The following is a 20778-nucleotide window of genomic DNA, read 5'->3' as shown; positions in this document are numbered from 1 at the left end:
GAAAGTTATTCCCTCTACTGGAGAGTGCTGGACATGTACATAGAAGGTGTTGGACTGTTTCCTCTTCCTCCTCGTCCATGCAGCTTCTACAGAAGTCATTTGTGTAGACTCCTAGCCTCAGAGCATGTCTTCCTATGAGCCAGTGTCCCGTTATTAATCCATTTGTAGAGCTTATACTTTGTCTGCTCGGGGATATCAAGCCTTTTGAGCGTTTTAAGTCTATACTTGGCCATATTTGCTTGGTTGCTAGGCAGGTGGTACTTTGTGACCATCTAGCATTTGTTGTTTCTATAGCATATTGCTTGAGAAGATATTTGCATGTAGCAAGTGGTGTTCCTATGTTATGTTTTTGTCTAACATTAGGCAGAAGTGTTCCGTTTTTGGCGAGCTCATCGGCTTTGCAATTTCCCGGAATGTCTCTGTGGTCCGGCACCTAAAAGAGATGAATATTAAACTGTTGCGTCATCTCATTCAGAGATGATCGACAATCGTGGACTATTTAAGAGTTTGTGGAGACCGACGCGAGAGCTTTAAGAGCGGATTGGCTGTCCGAGAAGATTCGTATATCCTTACAAGATATAACATTTTCTTTGAGACAGGATAGTGCTTCTTTAATCGATATTACTTCTGCCTGGAATACACTACATTGATTGGGAAGTCTATAGGATAGACTAAGATTCAGTTGTTCCGAATAGATACCACTTGCAACTCCGTGATCGGTCTTTGAACCGTCTGTCTGTATAGAAGTGTACCGCATCGTCTTCCAGGGATCTCTCTTCTTCCCAGGAGGATCTTGAAGGGATGGACACCGAATACCATTTTTGGGGTGGTATAGTCTAAGCGATCTGGGATAGATCTGAAAATGTCTAGAATAGTAGTACGTCCAGTATTGTTACTGTTCCATTGAGAGGTGGCTCTAAGCCTCACACATGAGTTGGCTGCCACCATTTTGAAGAAGATGTCAAGAGGTGTTAGGTTTAAAAGCACTTCCAGTGCTGCGGTTGGTGTTGAGCGAAGTGCTCCTGTGATGCACATACCTGCTGACCGCTGGACTTTGATGAGCTTATTTAGATTTACCATCTTGTCCAGTGCAGTCCACTATACGACAGCTCCATAAATGAGTATTGGTCTGATTACCGAAGTGTATAGCCAGTGGGTTATTTTTGGGGAGAAGCCCCATTTTGTAACTATGGCATTTTTACAAGTAAAAAGCACTACAGTAGCCTTTTTTACTCTTTCATCAATGCCTTCTAATTTAGTTTTTTGTCTAAAATGAGGCCTAAATATTTAGCTTGATCGGAAAAGCTTAATGGTGTTCCTTTAATCTTGGCTGGGCTAATCTGAGGGATTTTATATCTTCTCGAAAAGAGTATTAATTCTGTTTTATGTGGATTGACGTCCAATCGAAATTGCTTAGCCCATTTTGTTAGCCTATTTAAGGCATTTTGTTTGAGTTCAAAGAGAACTTGGGGGTGCTTCCCAGATACGGATATTGCAACGTCGTCAGCATAGGCAATCACCCTGAAACCCTCTGCTTCCAATGATGTAAGTAGGTCGTTTACTACCATGTTCCATAAAAGAGGCGAAAGAACCCCACCTTTGGTGGTGCCTCGATTCCCCGATCTGGTGGTAGTAAAACTTCTCATGCTAGAAGTTATTGTCTTGCTTTTGAGAACTTATATGATCTATGAGTGATTTTTCTAATTTCAGTTTATCCATTGCTGTTGTGATCGCCTGGTAACTGACGTTGTTGAAAGCTCCTTTAATGTCTAGGAATGCTACTAAGTAATATTCTTTGTATTCGAGGGAATGTTCAATACAGCGAGTGAAGTGCTGATTCTACTGATTTTCTTTAGAGTAAGCATGTTGAGCTGTGGAAATGAGACATAGTTTTAAGTTATGTCTGATGTAAATTTGAATCAATCTTTCCAAGGTTTTAAGAAGGAAGGATGATAGGCTGATTGGTCGTAGATCTTTAGGGTTAACGTGGGAGGGTTTCCCTGCTTTAGGAATAAAGACTACTTTTGCCATTCTCCAGGCTTTGGGAATATATCTCAACCTTAAACAGCTTGTCAATGGGATTTCCAATGGTGAAATGATCATGTCTGAGCATTTTTGATTCCATCTGGTCCTGGAAATTTATATGGATCAAAACTTTCTATGGCCCATTGCAGTTTTTCCGGCGTTAATAGATCAACTAAATGGCATGTAGAAGCTTGAGACTCTGATATTAAGTCATTGAGTATGTTAGAGCTACCTGGAAAGTGGGTGTCTAATAACAGATTAAGAGATTCTTCATCTGTGATAGTCCACGTGTCTGCTTATGTCTTTAAAGCACTGGGTGTTGTTGGACTCTTTGAGAGAATTTTCCTTAGTCTTGAGGCTTCGGAAGTATTTTCTATTTTACCACAAAAGTTTCTCTAAGAAGGCCTCTTACTCTTCCTTAATTCTTTTTTATATTGCTTTAGAGCTTGTTTGTATAAGTCCCAGTCAGAAGGAGATCTAGTGTACTTAGATCTATTGAAGAGTTTGCGACAGCTCTTTCTGAATGGTTCTAGTTCTTTACGCCACCAATGGGGTTTCTTTTTCCCCTTTAAAATTGTTACAGGGCCTGAAGTTCCCATTGATTCATTAAAGGCTTCGGTGAGATGATTCACAGAAAGGTCTAGTTCATCTTTACTGGAGGAGCTTTTAAGAAGGTTGTGATTAAGCATTTGTGCTAGTACCTCCCTATATCGCTCCCAGTTTGTATTACGGTGATTTCGAAAACCCGTAGATGTATTTGCCACATCTTTGAGCTCAAACTGAAGGTATTTGTGGTCAGAGAAGGACTTCTCTTTTGAGACATGCCAGTTTGAAATCAGATTGTGGATCGAGTCTGAGGTAAGAGTAATATCAAGTACCTCTTTCTTGATGGGTATATGCAAAAAACTAAAGCTAGCATCACACTACCAGTGAATTCACTGACCACTGACAGGCAGTGACGTCACAAAAACGACGTGGTTTTAACGCCAGTGAAGCAATTGCTTATCAGTGGTCAGTTGAGCAAAAAAGGTTATCACACTTACTGACAGGCCCGTGCCAGTGTGTCCCAAAACTCACTGACACCTGATTTTTTTTCGAGTCGATCAGTGAACTGACGCCTTAAAAACTGACTATCACACTACACTGACACATGATTCACTGGCACATAACACTGGCAAGTGGCGTCAGTGAAATTTACATGAAATTGAGTCAATGAGCAGTTTTGCTATCATACTATACTGGCAGCACTGAACATCAACAGCCAGTGGCTGTCAGTTTCTTGTTTTTGTTTATATGGCCTGCAAGCAGCTATACATCGTCTGCGTTATTTCCATCTCCATTTGTTCCGCTTGCTCCGGCCTTAGCATTCGCAAACGGCCCGCAATAAGGTCACCGAATACACAAAAATGGTCCTTGCGTATGATGGCTTCAGAGCGGTCTTCCAATTTGTTCAGCAAATTTAGGGCCGAGTCTTTAATCATTGCAGAACTTGAAGGTGTAGGCGATGGCGTAACGGATGTTTTTGATGTTGCTCGCTTGCGATGTTGAGAGATAAATGTCGGAGTCAGGGGAGGTGCATCTCTATTGTCGTCTGTCGCCTGCGTTGCTGCCGCTTGACCCAAATCGTTCAAAAAGGTTTGATCGGTCATAGGATTATCCTGCAATTCAAATTAACTTAATAATATATGTTAGCAAATTAAACTGGAATTACCAATTCCAACGTGGAGATGGACTGCGATGACTGCTGCACATCGGCCGATTCTAAAAACATCAATTCCGAATAATGGGGGTATTTAGCTGTAGCGGTTCCGTCTATAGCACCTTGTCCAGATTTTTTGGTGCGCTGCTTGTTCAAAAAAGTTTTAAAATTGCTTCGTAGATTATTCCACTTGATTTTTGCTTCTTCGACCTTGATCGTGTCGATGTTTAATTCCCTCACGACTTCCCCCCACAAATCACTTTTTATATTTGGGCATTTATAGTCTTGTTGGGTGCAGTTCCAAAGCGGTGGTCGCTTTTCCACATGCTCTATTAGACACGTCTCCTGCTCAAATATCCACTTATGGTTCATAGCCCTCTCACGCTTAGCCCGCTTCTTGGCTTTAATGGATGCTTCGGATTCAGCCACGTTATTGCCTCCACTCATTTTATATAAATAAAACCTCCTGCAGAAAACATGCAAATTTCAAAAAAACCTGCCAGTTCACTGACAGGATTTCAACACTGACAGCACATGAAAATACATGGGTTGTCAGTGATGGGACACTGTCAGTGTACTGACGCTCTTGTCAAAAAAGTCTGCCAGTTGTCCCATGTGTCAGTGACTACTTATCACACTTGCCATTTTTCATGTCAGTTACTGACGCAATTTCGGCAATTTTTACGTCACAGCCTGTCAGTTGTCAATTAATTCACTGGTAGTGTGATGCTAGCTTAATAACTACAGAAGTTTTAGAACGAGGAAACATTAATTTCTATTTTAAATTAATTTTCAAATTTAACTTTTTCACTTACAAGGCATTCAAAAATGGTTTATTTTGAAATGTCTTCCCTGTTTTTTCTCCAGTGTTGTTATACTTGCTTTTAGTGATCAAATGCAAAAAGTACTTTGCATAAAACCCAAACTCGCACCCATCTCAAATCCTATAGTCATTCCAAGCAGGGGGGCAGCATGCCCGCTTACATACCTAGCTGTTAGTACGCCCGCCGTGCTATCAATTCAAACAAAAACTTGTTTTAGGCTAAAAAGTGAAACACTTAAAAAGTCCTAAAAAGAAAATATTTTATTGTGACCCCTACCTAACTATAAGAAAAAATCAGAAGGAAATTCGTGCTGCGGTAATGGAAAGCCACCCCGTGAACAACTTATTGAACAACAAAACCCTATACTTATCAAAAAAAAAAACAAAACATTGGAAAAATTGACAACTGTAGTTCATCTACTACGCTTCCTTGTGTGCTCTGCTTAAAGCATTCTAAGACCAGATGTGTTTATGAAATACAAAAATAAATGACATTTCTCAACTCGTCTAAACAACTCAACGTTCGTTCAAACAATTCGTCTAAAATTTAATAATTCCTTATATGGAAATTCACAAACGGCAAGTAGACAGCTGCTAGACAAAAAGTGTATTCTTCAGAATTTCTTGGCCGTAAATTTTCAACTTTATCTTTTTATAAATAATTAAAATTAATTAATTCATCAAATAAACGTTCTTTTTGTTTGAATAACAGTAACAACTCGTTTTTAAATAAAATCCTTCTTCAAAGAATCTAGCAGACTTCAAAAAATGGCCTATTCTAATAGTAAGTGCAATCAAGTGTTAAATGTGCATTCCTTTCTCTTGCCATTTCCATTTCAATTTGCCACCGTGTGTGCCGTCGCGCCGCCCGCCGAATGCCAGGCCGGCTAAACTTTGCGAAATCATGTTTAAAGTTTTATCCGCTTCTCGCTTAAATACAAAACCACTCCCATGTCCATAATTCGAAAGTTTTAACTCAAAAAGAAATCCTTTTTTCTTGTAGAATTTATTTATGCATCATTGCCAAGAACCCAACGAGGACAGCCGATTGTATTGGGCGCCGATCCAAAGGGAAAGAATTTCCTGTACACAAATGGAAATTCTGTGATTATCCGTAACATTGAGGTGAGAAACTACAACAACCAAAGATAAAGCCTGAGCAGTGCAATAAATTTAAATGTACATATATTGAAATTAAATTAAAATTTGTATTGCTCGCAGAGCTCATTAGCTATAATTTGACATGGTCTTCCTCCTCTTTGCTTGTGCTCTGATTTGATTTTAATGTACCCTATAATCCCACGCAATAATCTATTTTGGGGCTTATTTTTCTTGTATATTTTTGTTGTCTCCCAATTAGAATCCAGCGATTGCCGATGTTTATACCGAACACTCGTGTGCCGTAAATGTTGCCAAGTATTCACCAAGTGGATTTTACATTGCGTCTGGGGGTAAGTAATAATAAACCATATGAAATAATTTTATTTAAATATTATTATTTTCTTAAATTAATCAAAAATAATATAAAAGAGAGATTCAAAAAATGACTCATAGAATCACTTTCGATTTAAAGGGAAAAAAAAATACAAAAGAAACTGTTTTTCTCTGTTGAGACGTTATCAAATATTATAAATTGTTTTGATAAATAATTTTGGTGATAAAGATAAGAACGGTACATAATCAACAATAAAAACAAATTAAAGGAAGTGTTGGGTTCTTAAATAATAAAATTAAAATATTTTATTAAAATGTAGAAGAAAATCAACAAACATCTGTGGTTTAAAACACGTCAAGAGGGGCTAGTTAGTCATAATTTATAACCATTAACACGAAATCTAGACTAACTATGACTCAAATGCTTTGTTTAAGGCAAAGTTAGTTATGATGTGGTATTGAATGTTAGATAACGGAAGAAAGCCAGTGACGCTGTTTTATGCTCTGATTAAATAATCACACATGAACATGAATTGTTAGATTTGTGGTTTGCATTGATATTTGATATCACAAACAATTCCATTGTGGGTCAGTAGAAACTCTGTTAATCCATTTTATTTTGTATTTTGAGATTATGTACAGTATATACAGTTGCGGTAAAAAAATAGCACCATTGCGGGAACCGAATTTAAAAATAAAGTATAATTAGTTTGACGGAAAATGTTGAATTATGCAAAAAGTTTACATCATGTTGATGTACATATTAACATTTTAAAAATGAATTGAAAATTTTTGTATATACAGTGGCGAGCAAAATAATAGCAGTGTAATAGGCAAGAACCTATAATTTTTCATAAATCAATAAAACAAACACTTTTTTACAACTGTACTGTAATTTGGTACTCAGAGTAATTATGTTTACAGGTGCAAGTGATAATTTAACAGTAAATTTTCATTGCTATTCCATGAATTTATGAATTTAAAGTCTATCGAGGCAAGCACTGCTCACTGGAGAGGCGGGAAATTATAAAAAAGCTTGTTTTGGAAGGCAAAACCTATAAAAAGATTCAAAAACTTCTTCACTGTTCGGCGAATATGATACGGAACGCCATAACCTCTAAAGGAAAAGCAGAAACGGGGAACGGAAGCAATCTCTTACTCCATCTTTTTAAAAACGTGTGGAATAATCCTACAGCAGCACGTACAGGGATTGCAGATGAGCTTGAGGTTACGTGCGGTGTGCATACGGTGAGGAGAATACTAAGGGAGCATTACCTAAATGCTCGCAGTCTAAGAAAGGTTCCACTTTTAAAGAGGATCCAAATAGTTAAAAGGATCCTATAAGCGCATCAGCATATATGATGGGCTATGGACCGATGAGAGCAAGGTGGTTCTCTATGGTGGTAAAAGATCTCGGCACTTTATGAGAAGACCCCCGAATATGGAATATAACCCCAAACACACCACAAAAACAATTAAGCATTGGGGATCCAGTATAATGGTTAAGGGATACTTCTCCTGTTATGGAATTGGCCCAATATACTGGATCAAAAGCATTATGAATCAGCACTCTTACTTGGATATCCTTAAAAAAAACACCATCCTACCATATGCCGAATACGAAATGCGGCTCAACTGGGTCTTCCAGCAGGATAACGACCCAAAGCATACCAGCAGAGCAGCCAAGCAATGGTTTCAAGGTAATAGGATTGAGGTCATGGACTAGCCTGCACAGTCTCCTGATTTCAATCCCATCGAGAATCTTTGGGCAGATATTAAAAAAGAAGTATTAAAGGCAAACCCAAAAAATAACAGGGAGTTATGGAGCGTTGCTGAGCAGGCTTGGCAATCAATAACACCATCAAGGTGTCAGGGACTTGTGGAGTCAATGAAACGCCGCTGTGAAGCAGTTGTAAAATGCTACTAAATACTAGCTTTTATTAAATAAAATAACGTTAAAAAGAACAGCTGTATCAACTATTAAGATTAACTTAAATCAAAAATATATAAAACTAAACTGGAAAGTCAACATTAAAAAAACGTGTAAGAAGGCCTATTTAAGGCCTGCGCTTCACAAAAAATACAATTTCCATAAACTAAGGAATATTCAAAGAATAGCTAGTTTTGGCTACCAGTAGAGCTACACTTTAAATATTTAGTATTGTGTTGTGTGCTAAGACTTAAAGTATCAAACTGTTGGTTTTTACTGACCCATGGCATGGCAACACTAAGGAACTGAATCCAGAGGATATTTTTGAGACGGAAACCGAACCCTGCCATGAAACACTCAGTAACGATTTTAAAGTCTTTCTTGCCAAAAAGAATTGGGAAGATGGAATGGTTAGGACACACTTCGATACAACTATCTTTACTGACGAGTCAAAGATGGAGCGTGAAGTTGGGCCGGAATCTTCTCTGACCCCTTAAATGTATCTAAGTCTTTTTGGCTACCTGATAGTGCCAGTGTTTTTCAATGTAGCAGTCAGAAAATACTTTGAAAGCACGACAACACTTCCGACAACGGATTCAGACTCACAGATTTTGCTGCGGGACGAAACGTCATGGTAGCCAGTACACGTTTTCCACACCTCAACATCCACAAAGGAACTCTGTTGTTCTGGGTTTTAAGGAACCCCTGGTTTCATGAGGAATGTCGGCAGTCAAATGCAGCCAAACAACAGGCACGCAAAGCGGCGCTGCATAAAAGGACTAGATCTGCTCATGAGCTCTATGAGCAGAAGAGGCAAGAGGAACACCCACTACTCAAAAGGAAAAAGAGAGCGCTTGAGAAGCGTGCGGTCGAAGATGTTATGAGGTTTAAAAGCAGGAATGAAGTTCGAACAGGTGAAACGAAATTCACAGGTACATAAACCTAGAACTGAAGGCTGCAAAGACGAAAGTGGAAACATCATAGGGGAAATAGTGGAACCGCAGTCAATGCTGAGGTTATGGAAGGTCCACTTCTGCAGACTGTATAACGGCGACGACGAACCGAATTCCGCTGTGAGCAGGATGATCCATTCAACATAGACGACGAAAGCCAACAATCCCGTCCTCCCGACTTAGACGAAGTAAAGATTGTCATATCTACGCTAAAGTCTAATAAAGCCGCTGGAGCAGATGGCTTGAATGCCGAGCTCTTTAAAGCAGCTAGAGATAAGTTGGTTAAGATCATGCACAAACTTATTTGTAAGATATGGTCGGAAGAAAGCAAGCCCGATGAATGGAACGTCAGTATTGTTTGCCCAATCGTGAAAAAAGGAGACCCTCCAAACTGCACCAACTATAGAGGAATCAGTCTACTTAACATCGCTGAGATCAAACGCAGAATAACTCTTGCTAACCGCTGTTTATTTGGACTAAGAAAGCAATTGAGTATTAAAGTCCTCTCTCGAGAAACCAAAGTATTGCTATATAGGACCCTTATCATCCCCGTACTGCTACACGGTGCAGTAGCATGGACTATGGTAAAAGCGGATGAAATTGGTTTGATTCAGTTAGTTATATGGCCAGAAAAAAATGCTCATAAATCCTTCAGAAAACTGAACCTAGAAACATGAATTATATATAGGATTTTATGTAAAACTAAAATACAAGCTTATTTCGTTAGCCTTACTAGGAGTCTTGAATCTGTTCATTCAGCTAGAGAGTGGTGGAAGATTGCTAAGCAAATACGCAGAGAGTCATTAAAACGTCAATAAAAGTAAATGAATTTAAAATGCATTTTGAAAGCTTACTCTCGCAATCAAATGATTCAGCTAGTATCTCATACGTTCTTCCTCAGCGACATGTTTCAGAGTTAGACTACCCCATTGAGCTGCATGAGATATATTCTGCTATATCTTCATCAAAAGATTTGAAAACTCCTGGTTTTGATGGAATACCGTATGAATTTTATAAAAGTGCATGTCCATCTCTTATTGAAGAAATGCAGAAGTCATTCACTTAGATTCTTGAAACTGCAACACTACCATCATCTTTCGGAATATCCATTATATACCCACAAAGATGATACAAATGTTGTGTCAAACTATAGAGGACTTCTCGATACGCTCTATAAGCTGTTTACTACAGTTATCTTGAACAGACTGTCAGCTGTTTGGTATGGTTGATGTTTTTCAGACTTCTTCCCCACGAAGACACAGACACAGGCATGATATAGCCAGGGTCACTCCAATATGTACCATATATTGGCCGATAGGAGAGCATGCAGCAAAGCTGTGCATCCCTCAATTAATTGCTGTAGATGCTGAGTGAAGGACATTCCTTAAAGATCTTGATAAACCTTCCGACAAGATTTCCTGTCTGAATGCAGTGAAATGGATCTAGAATTGCTAATTTGATCAATATCAACCTTATTATATTTCTATTTTTCAACACATAATCGCAGAGTTTGTGGTACCAAAACGGCGCTTTCCAGCGCTAATTGAGTCGCGTAGCAAGGCCTGCTTGCGAACTGCCATCTATGTGTACCTACCAACCATAAATAAACTTAAATTTCCTTTTGCAAAAAAAATCCAATAAAAAAGTGATACGAAAAATCACTTTATCCGGCAACTTGAACATAGTGAAAATCGAAAATTTCTATAGTTTAATTCTTTCGAGGAAGTCGACCAGAATAAGTATTTAATTATTTAGTTGCATAGCCTTTGCTGGCTATTAGTGTAGAAGAGTTTTTTTGCAGCTCATATAGCTTCGTTGCTAAAGTTTCAAAGACTGCTTTTTTAATATCATCCCACATATCATGACCACTCCTTCACATTTACATTGGTTTGAAGGTGAGGTAGAATACAAGTGGCGTTCGTTCGCTGATTATTTGTGTTGATGTTGACGTGGGGTTCTTGAGCCTGGTTGCTATTGTGTAGCATCGTGTGATGTTTTTGGTGACATACTAAGCAGTTATAGTCTGACAGACATTGTTATTCTGCATGATCAGCCTTAAGGCAATTTTTGCACAATTTTGCTTTCGTCACGAATATCATTCTCTGTGCTGATGTTTCTTTTCTGAAATCAAAACAAACCATTAGTACATGCTTACCAGAACACTTAGGGCATCGATTGACATTTGCTTGATGACTTCGGACTGGCTGTGCCTTAATTGCCTTTTGTTGGTTAGGCTCATTTTGTTTTGGTCTAGAGCATTCAGCCATAGCATCCAGGCCTTGTAGTTTGTTTTCCAAAAACTTTTCTAGCTGCTGGTAATTGGAGATGGAGTTTGGACTGTCAAGTTACCTTTCCCAATCTTTTATTGTGACAGGGTCAAGTTTTCGAGTCACATGTAGAATCAGCAAGTATCTAACGTAAGACGGCTTGTGATTCGTTGGCCATGGTTGGTAGATTAACAATGTCGTGAAGGTCCTGCTTAATCAATTTGCGCTTGTTGTCATAGCGGCCTTTTAAGATGTCCAATATAGTCTGAAAGTTATCCTCGCTAACCCGAATGTTTTTTTTGATTTTGATTTGATTTGATTTGTTTATTTAGCAATATTTTAGCTATTTACAACTTACTATTAATAATAAATAATAAAATTAAACTTATACATATGCATATCTATTTCTTACAAAGTGTACAACTTTTTTCTTAAATATTTTCAAATTTGTTTCTGTTTTCAAATCATTTGGAAGCCCGTTAAACAATTTAAGGCCATTATGTGTAAGCATATTTTGTGCTGATCGAGTTCTAAAATGTGGAAGACGAAAATCTGATCTATTTCTTACATTATGACTATGTACATTACTAACATAATTGATTTTATCACACAAGTAACTGGGAAGCATTCCATTTTTCATTTTAAAAACATAGACTAACACATTCATAATGGTTCTCTGATTTATACTAAGCCATTTTAACATACTTAACATACTTGCAATTGGTGTTAACCAATGGCATTTTAAAATTATCCTCATTGCTTTATTTTGTAATTTTTGCAATCTATCTATCATCGTTATATTACCAAGATAAATTATGGTCGAGCAGTATTCAAAATGGGGCTTAATTATTGTATTATACACATTTATTGCACATAAAGTCGACATTCTTTTTCTAATTCTTGAAAAGAAACCAATCTTTTTTCCAATTTTCTTTGATATATAGTCAATGTGTGTATTAAATTCCAACTTATTATCAAACATAATTCCAAGATATTTTATATTTTCTACAACTTCTAACACCTGGTTATCAATTTTAATTTCAGTCTCTGATTCTCCATTAATATACATACATTTTGTTTTTCCCACGTTTAAGCTTAATTTATTCATATGAAACCATTTGTTTAGCTCCATTAAATCAAAATTAACCTTTTCAATACATTCTTCAATGCTTTTACCAACAAAATATAATAGACCATCATCGGCAAACAGTTTTAAAAATGAATATCTAACAACCCTAGGCATTTCATTAACATAAATTATAAATAATAATGTTCCCAACACCGACCCTTGCGGAACACCTAAATTAACATTAATCGATTCGGATACAGCTTCTTCCACCTTAGTTCTTTGCGTACGCCTCTGCAGATATGATTGAAACCAGCTCAGTTCTTTATTTTTCACTCCATATTTGTAAAGTTTTTTTAATAGAATTTCTCTGTCCAAAGTTTCAAAGGCTCTCCTCAGGTCAATAAACACGGCAACTATTTTCATTTTCTGATGTACTGCTGTCTTCCAGTCAGCAATAATAAGATTGATCAGAGATTCACAGCTGTGTCCCTCTCTGAACCCTGATTGGCTTTCCACAAACAACTGGCTTTCTTCCATGTATTTTTGAAGTTGCTTTTGAACAATTTTTTCCAAAATTTTTCCATCATTTGGCAACATATTTACTGGACGATATTCTTCAGGATACAACGGGTTATTGACTTTAGCGATAGGAACCACCATTGACTCCTTCCAGCAATCTGGGAAAATACCTTCTCTTAGAGATTCATTTACTAATCTGCACAAACCGTCACCAACTATGTGGAATGAATCACTTATCATATTAACAGACAACATATTTGCATCTTTTTTATTTTTCATATTTTTGATAAAAGTCTTTAACTCAATAAAAGTAACAAACTCAAACCTAAATGTTTTATCATTGTCTTCAATGTAATCATAATAAGAAACATTTGGAATTAGTTTATTGATTTCAATAACACTCTTGACGAAAAAATGGTTAAGTTTTTCCGCTAGCTGGTATTTGTCGTCCACTATTACGTTATCAAAATTAATACTTTTAATAGAACTCTTCTTTTGATTTAACACTAGGGATTTAATTATGCGCCACATTGACTTTTGGTCTTTTGCACCCTGAACTTTATTCGAAACATATTTATTTTTGGCTTTATTTATTTCTGCTTTAAACCTGTTACGCGCGACTCTATAATTTTGCCAATCATTAGCTGTATTTGACCAAATGGCCTGATTATATTTTAAAATTTTAGTGTCTCTCATTCTTTTCAGCTCATTACTGTACCATTCGTTTCTATCAGTAGCATTAACAGTCTTTGTAATTTTAAGGGAATCAACCGCGCAAGCTGTCATATTACAAAAGTTATCCCCCATAATATTAACGTTATCACAGTTAAAGATATTATTCAATAAATCAATGTTCCCGATTAGATTATCACAGAATGAAGACTTGCTGTATTTCAGAATTTGTATTTGCTTTTTTACGTTTTTCACTTTGTCTCTTGTTTCTATTGTTATTTCTATGCTTTCATGATCACTTATTTTCCATTTTTTAACTACCTCAGCGTGAACTCTAAAACTGTTTGTAACGACGTAATCAAGTAAAGTACGAGATGTAGGAGTTATTCTTGTTGGTTCGGATATTAACTGTTTACATGCATTGTCACTAATTACCTGTTGAGCACGAATTTTATAAGTACTGTTCACAAGCCAGTCTATGTTAAAGTCACCCATGAGAATAATGTCTATTCCATACATTACTGTTCGCTCCATTAACTCCTTGAAGCAATCGCAAAAACTTGCTAAAGACGAACTTGGGGACCTATAAAGACCGGCTAATATAAAACTTTGTGAACCTGAAGATACTTTAATAACCAAAATCCACCAATCCATATGTGTTGAAACACTTTCTAAAGTAACAACTTGCCACTGTTCTTTAACATAACAAACAATTCCACCCGTATGGGAAGAAACAGAGTTACACCTTACTGTCGTAAAACCACTTAAACAAATTTCAGTACTGTCAATATTTGACGTTACATGTGTTTCCACCACTATAATAAAATCAAAACTTTCCAGATAGACTATGCTTTCAAGCTCACTAAAATTATTTATCAGCCCCTGTATGTTGGCAAAGAAACACCTACAGCTATTTAATTGCTAGTAGGCAATTTTTTGCATCTCACTTTGCATTTTTCTTTGCAAAACAGGACACTTAGAGCTTCTTGTATCGTGATTTACATCAACATTCAGATGAAGGGTATTATTTGCTCTGATACAACTCACGCACTTCGTATTTTCGCTATCACAATCGTTTTTGTTACTATGGTTTCCGGCACATTTTACACAGGTTTCCTCCCCGGTACATTTTTTCGCGTTATGGTTAAAACCCCAGCACTTAAAACACCTTTTGACGTTAATTTCTTCATAAATAACACATCTGTCCCATTGAATATTTATTCTTTTAGCACACAATAACTCTTGAAATGCTCCACCATCTACTTCCAAAATAGCATTGAACATTTTTTTATTTTTTGGAGACTGATAAACTTTAATGCATTTTATAACTTTGAATACAATTTTATTTTGAGCTTGAATTGATTCAATAATAACATCACTGCTCATCATTTCACTCATGCCGCATACGCGCACTTTAGGATTTCTCATTTCTGGTATTTGAATATCATACTTTTCACTCATTTTCTCTTTGATTGCATTTTGCATTTTTACACTCGATTCATCATTCCCGCACTCAATAGCAATTGCACCATCCCGGCGATTGGAAACACTGCTTACATTGATAGATAGAGATGAAGGGTTAATATTCTTTTTTATTTCTTCCCTTGTTATCGCACTTTCTTGTATGCTTTTGGGCTTTAAGATAACTTGCGGACCTTTTTTACCTTAGACGCATATGTTTCTTTCTCGTTATGCACTTCTCTATTGGCACTCGCGATCATTACCGGCTTGCATACATTTTTTATCTCACTCACTTTATCCGAAATTTGTTTCATATTAACCTCCATCATATTTAATAAATTTTCTTGATTTTCTTTAATTGTTTTAATTAACTTAATATGATTTTCATTTAATATTTTAATAAAATCAATGCACTCATCACATAAGTAGAAAATATTAGCTTTCGCATTTAAAACATCAACATCATATTTTGAGAACTCCGCACACGAGCGATGTATTGCTTTGTTACAGAAACCACTACATATCAATGGAGTTTCTTTTTTAAAGTTTTTATCACACTTTCGACAGGAAAATTCCATATCTTTTCACAGTTTATTAAAAATTTGAAACTAGTTTTAAACACAAGTTAAGCTTCGTTTATTTTCTATTTAGCTTTTTGGTAATAATTTAATTTTAATTTCCGTATATAATTTTGCGACCGATCACTTTGACTCTCTCTCTCTGATTTTTGAGGACACTTGTAGCACTACCATGGAGACTACAGTTAAGGTAGTGTAACCGTTGTAAATCAGACAGCATTTTATTATTTATGACACAGCTGGTGAACACAGCTTAAAGTTCAGCCGCTCTTCAAACGATCCATCGAAAGTGGGTAGTTGCAGTGGTGGTAGCGTCGACTTAACTGTGCTGATGCCTCCGTTCACGACCAGACGAGTTGGAGTTGAATGAGACATCGGCTCATGTGTAGTTGTGGGAGCTGTCCATTATCTCATTGAGGTCTTCAAGGGCTTCGCAGTAGGCAGATTCAATTTCGGCAAAACGCTCATGCGAGAGAAGCCTTTGTAGATCTTTCTCGTTGGTTTCTGTTTATCCATTGATGAGTCGATGTCGTGAGCCTCATTGAATATGGTCCAGTACTCTTCTAGCAGTTTCCTACTGCCTACGACGTATCGTTTTGCCTTCCCTTATTTAAAGAAGTTAAAAAGAAACTTGTACCAGTGATGCAGTTTTTTTACCGGCACTGTATTTGTATGTAATTGTTTACGATGTGCGTCAAATGTTAAAGCTTTTAACTAACCGACATTTTAAACTTTGGTTTAATGACCCAAAAATTAAGAACTATGAATAAGTTGTAAACTTAATTTGATGTTAACGTACATTATCTGTGTACTTAATGTTTCAATTCCGTAACAAAAAAGTGTTAAAATTTAAAAATTTGATTCTTTTAAGTCATCCCTAAATAAGTGAGACCATTATATCTTAATATTCTCCACAGCACTTGTTTTAATTGGTTTAAGTCTCTAAAAAAAAGAATTTATTGGTTCTGTTGCATCTCCTAACCCAAACTTCTAACATTTTTGTCGAAGAATGTGTTTCTGGTGATAGGTACCCCCATTGGGCCTGAAGGAATGTAGCAAACTAAACAGCGGATGTTTTTTGATTTTAAATAATATAACAAATGACAGAAATATTGTTGGTATACATTTCTTATTGTTTAAATATCAAGTTACATAGTCCATTCGGTCAATCCACTTTGTCACTTCTTCTACTTCAATAAATCTGGCCTTATGGCGTCAATGTTGGCTTCCGATGCTTGAAGTGTTTCTGATTTGTTGCCATAAAGAAATTACTTAACATAGCATCATAAAAAGTAATCAAGAGGCATGAGATCGCACGATCGAAGGATATTGGAATACATCTGCGGATGGGATAAGGATATTTATCAAGCCGTCTCTTGGCGTCGACAAGATTTAGGTTTCAATTACATTTAGCTAGGACATCTTTGACATCATTAACGAATGCATATCATTGTAAAACATTGTAAAACTTTTAACTTTTTTTTTTATTTTTAGATCAATCGGGAAAAATTCGCATCTGGGACACCGTCAATAAGGAGCACATTTTGAAAAATGAATTCCAGCCAATTGGTGGACCAATCAAAGATATCGCCTGGTCACCAGATAATCAGAGAATTGTCATTGTCGGTGAGGGTCGTGAGCGATTTGGTCATGTTTTCATGACCGAAACGGGAACATCAGTTGGTGAAATTAGTGGTCAATCGAAACCAATCAATTCATGTGATTTCCGTCCGGCCCGACCATTTAGAATCGTAACAGGAAGTGAAGACAATACAATTGGTATTTTTGAGGGACCACCCTTTAAGTTCAAAATGACCAAGACAGATCACTCGAGATTTGTTCAAGCTGTTCGTTATTCGCCAAGCGGTCATTTGTTTGCATCGGCTGGATTCGATGGAAAGGTATTTATATATGATGGTGCCACCTCTGAGTTGGTGGGAGAGGTTGGAAGCCCTGCTCATAAGGGTGGTGTGTATGCCGTTGCATGGAAGCCCGATGGAACTCAGCTGCTCACTTGTTCGGGTGATAAGACTTGCCGCTTATGGAATGTTGAAACTCGCGAGTTGATCACAGAATTTGTGATGGGAACAACTGTTGATGATCAGCAGGTTTCTTGTTTGTGGCAAGGAGAACATTTGCTTACTGTTTCGTTATCTGGAAATATAAGCTACTTGGATGTCAACGATCCAACGAAGCCACTGCGCGTCATAAAGGGGCACAACAAGCCAATAACAGTGTTGGGATTGAGCGATGATCGTAGCACTATCTACACTGGCAGCCACGATGGTGTAGTCACAAATTGGAACTCTGGAAGTGGCGTCAATGATCGTATCAGCGGTGCTGGACACGGCAATCAAGTAAGATCACATCTATCTTAAAAAAATGTGTTTTTTTTTATGCTCGATTTCCTTAGATCAACGGCATAGCTGCATGGGAAGACTTTGTTTATACCTGCGGCATTGATGATTCTCTGCGAAAGATCAGCGTCGAAGGGAATACCTATACAGATTTTGTAGTAAAACTAAACTGTCAGCCAAGAGCTCTTACAATTTTCCGAAAGGAGAACATTATTGCTATTGCATGCGTCAAAGAAATAACTTTAGTTCAGGATAATAAAAAACTCCTATCGCTTCCAATCAAATACGAAGCTAGCTCGATCAGTGCCAACGCGGAGACAATGGAATTGGCTGTAGGAGGAGATGATCAAAAATTAAGAATATACTCGTTGAATGGTAGTTCATTGGAGTTGAAAACCGAACTCGAACATCTCGGAGCTGTAACTGACTGCGTATACTCTCCTGATAATAAACTACTTGTAGCTTGTGACGCTCATCGTAAGGTTGTGCTCTATAGTGTTCCTGAATATAAGGTAGGTTGTTTTGCTTCTATTTTCTTTGAATTATATTAACTGCAAAAAGCAACGCTTATAATTTTATGGCTATTTTTTAAACAAATGCTTTTCATTGGAAAAATTTGTGTAGACGGTGAGCTAGTTAAAGTTTTTTTTTAAAAAATTAACTTTGAGTTTGGTGTCTTCAGATTTTATAATTAAGCTTTTATTTATTTGATTTTTAGCCTGCTCACAACAAAGAATGGGGCTTCCATAATGCTCGTGTGAATACAGTCGCGTTTTCGCCTAATTCACTTCTAGTCGCCAGTGGATCATTAGATACCACCATCATCATTTGGTCCGTAACAAACCCATCGAAACATACTATTATTAAAAGTGAGTAGAAAGTGTGTTTCTTCTCCTAATGGCTAAAATAAACAATATTTGTATCTATTTCCGTTTAGATGCCCACCCACAGTCACAAATTACTCGTTTAGTGTGGTTGGACAACAACACTGTGATCTCAACTGGACAAGATTGCAACACAAAAGTCTGGGAAGTCGAAACTATTTAAAACAAAATAGCACACAAAACCTATCAACGAAGTTTTTAAAACCGCGTTATACACACACATTATAATTATTATTATTATTATCAGTAAAACAAAATAAACATCGTGTTTTTGATTTATATTGTTTACAAACAAATTTATACTTCAACCAAAATAACACGTTAATAATATTTATTTTTCTAGCATTTTATTTGAATTATTTACATAATTGCGTTTATTAAAAAAAATATAATAATAAAAAAAATAACATAAAAGAAAAATAGAATTTCGTATATTAAGCCAATCTACAAGAAAAAAACGAAAAAAAAACCTTAAATATTTTCTAAGAAAAAAAAAAAGTATTTTTTTAATTTAAACAATCAAAAAACTGTTATAGCTGCATTTTTATTTAAAATTTATTTATTTAATTAGTACCAAGTTTGTATTATTACTTGATTTTGTCTTTTTTCGTCGTTAACTTTTCTATCTCTGATCTTGTTCTAAAATGTATTTTGTATTTTTTTCTTTGTTTTTCATTTATTTTGTAATAATTTCATAAATAAAACAAAAAATTGGAAAAATATTCATGTTTTTAGATAATTTATATATTATTTTAAGTGTAGCGAGTGGGTGTAAGACTTTTCGGAATATGCTAGTATTTTTGATCACTTAGTGCAATTTGATTTAGGAGCACATTTTTTAATTTATATGTTTACTCGAATTTAAATTAAAGACAACTGCATTGGTTGTGTAGAATGTAGGTGAATAATTATTTTTGATTTATTAACTTTTCTACAATTTCATATGCAGTGCTCAGAAACCGACATCGAAGGCGAATGCAAGCTGGGGAATGAGCGGGTTGAGGGTTTGACCCTGCTCAAGTGTGTCCTTTGCGGAAACCAAGGGCCCCCGGGTAGTTATAGGGGTTGCCCTAAGGTCCCAAATATTCCTACGCCTAAATGGTGTCAGGGAATGGGAACACGAGACAGGCTCCACCAACGGTTGACCCAAAGGCCCCTATGCCTAAGGCACCAGCGGTGCAGCCTGACATTGTAGCCTTGTTGTTGAGCATTCAAGGTCAACTAACAGGACTGCAAAGTCAGATAAAGGAGCAAGGCAAAAGGGTAAATCATCTTTACTCTTTGTTGCTTGGCCTGGCGCAATTTAGACCATAATGGGCGCGCTGTGAATGTAAATTCACTGATTAGGATTGAACGAAGAGCCAATATGTTCCATATTGTTGACACACTACAGTCCCGATTTGTTTATGGCTAGCGAAACTAAGCTAAACCACAAACACAAATTGACTCATAAAAATTACAATATCGTAAGAAGAGACCGGCTCGACTCCACTCAAGGTGGCGGTGTCGATCTCTTTATACGAAAAGGCATTAATTATAAAGTCATATACAACAATGAATTGCGAAAGCTCAAGACGCTAGAAGTTTGCGTTGTATGCATATCTCTCACTCAAGGGAAGCGGATGTATATGATTGCGGCTTATGCGGCTGGAGCTCCGCAGGTTAATTACTTTGCTTCAGAACTCGAGATTCTTTATAGGGAACTGAAACTGAGCTTGGAAAAAAACTATTTCATCTTGGCCGGTGATTTGAACGCAAAACATGAATATTGGGGAAATCAACATAATAATCCCAGAGGTAACAATCTTTTTAATTTGATGAATCTGTACAGACGACTTACAGACCCACACGACTTGGAGGTTAGGACTCTGAAGTCGTCAATAAAAAATGTCAATCTGTTGATTTTGGAGAACTACAGGCTATCAATTAACAAGTACTGGGACCGCAAGATCCGGTCAGTTAATTCGAGTGACCCTAGTATGTTCCCCAAAATCAACAAGATATTCAGGAAAAAGAACGACAATAATCTTTCGAGTCTGAAACTCCAAAGAACCGATGAAAACAGAGACGTACTCAGGACAGCGCAAATAGACCCAGAAGAAGCCAT

At 36.8% G+C, this 20778-nt stretch overlaps 1 protein-coding gene across 1 annotated transcript; it reads left to right on the top strand.

The window, feature by feature from the left end:
• The first annotated feature begins 5116 nt into the window (after nucleotides 1-5116).
• LOC129939581 (actin-interacting protein 1) lies at nucleotides 5117-18955 on the top strand. The gene is made up of 7 exons (XM_056047647.1): nucleotides 5117-5331; nucleotides 5551-5672; nucleotides 5908-5998; nucleotides 16925-17787; nucleotides 17844-18299; nucleotides 18506-18656; nucleotides 18725-18955. Exons 1-7 carry the CDS (start codon nucleotides 5316-5318, stop codon nucleotides 18832-18834), a joined length of 1809 nt encoding a protein of 602 aa, XP_055903622.1. The 5' UTR covers nucleotides 5117-5315; the 3' UTR covers nucleotides 18835-18955.
• Nucleotides 18956-20778: the final 1823 nt, after the last annotated feature.

The sequence above is a fragment of the Eupeodes corollae genome, chromosome 1, assembly GCF_945859685.1.
Source record: "Eupeodes corollae chromosome 1, idEupCoro1.1, whole genome shotgun sequence".
Taxonomy (NCBI): domain Eukaryota; kingdom Metazoa; phylum Arthropoda; class Insecta; order Diptera; family Syrphidae; genus Eupeodes; species Eupeodes corollae.
This window is presented reverse-complemented; position numbering and strand designations above follow the sequence as displayed.

What these genes read in the sequence shown, in the direction of transcription:
- LOC129939581 (XM_056047647.1), top strand. An exon ending in ATTTTACATTGCGTCTGGGG is followed by an intron (nt 5,999 to 16,924) that starts GTAAGTAATAAT and finishes TTTTATTTTTAG; the next exon opens with ATCAATCGGGAAAAATTCGC. An exon ending in ATAGTGTTCCTGAATATAAG is followed by an intron (nt 18,300 to 18,505) that starts GTAGGTTGTTTT and finishes TTTGATTTTTAG; the next exon opens with CCTGCTCACAACAAAGAATG.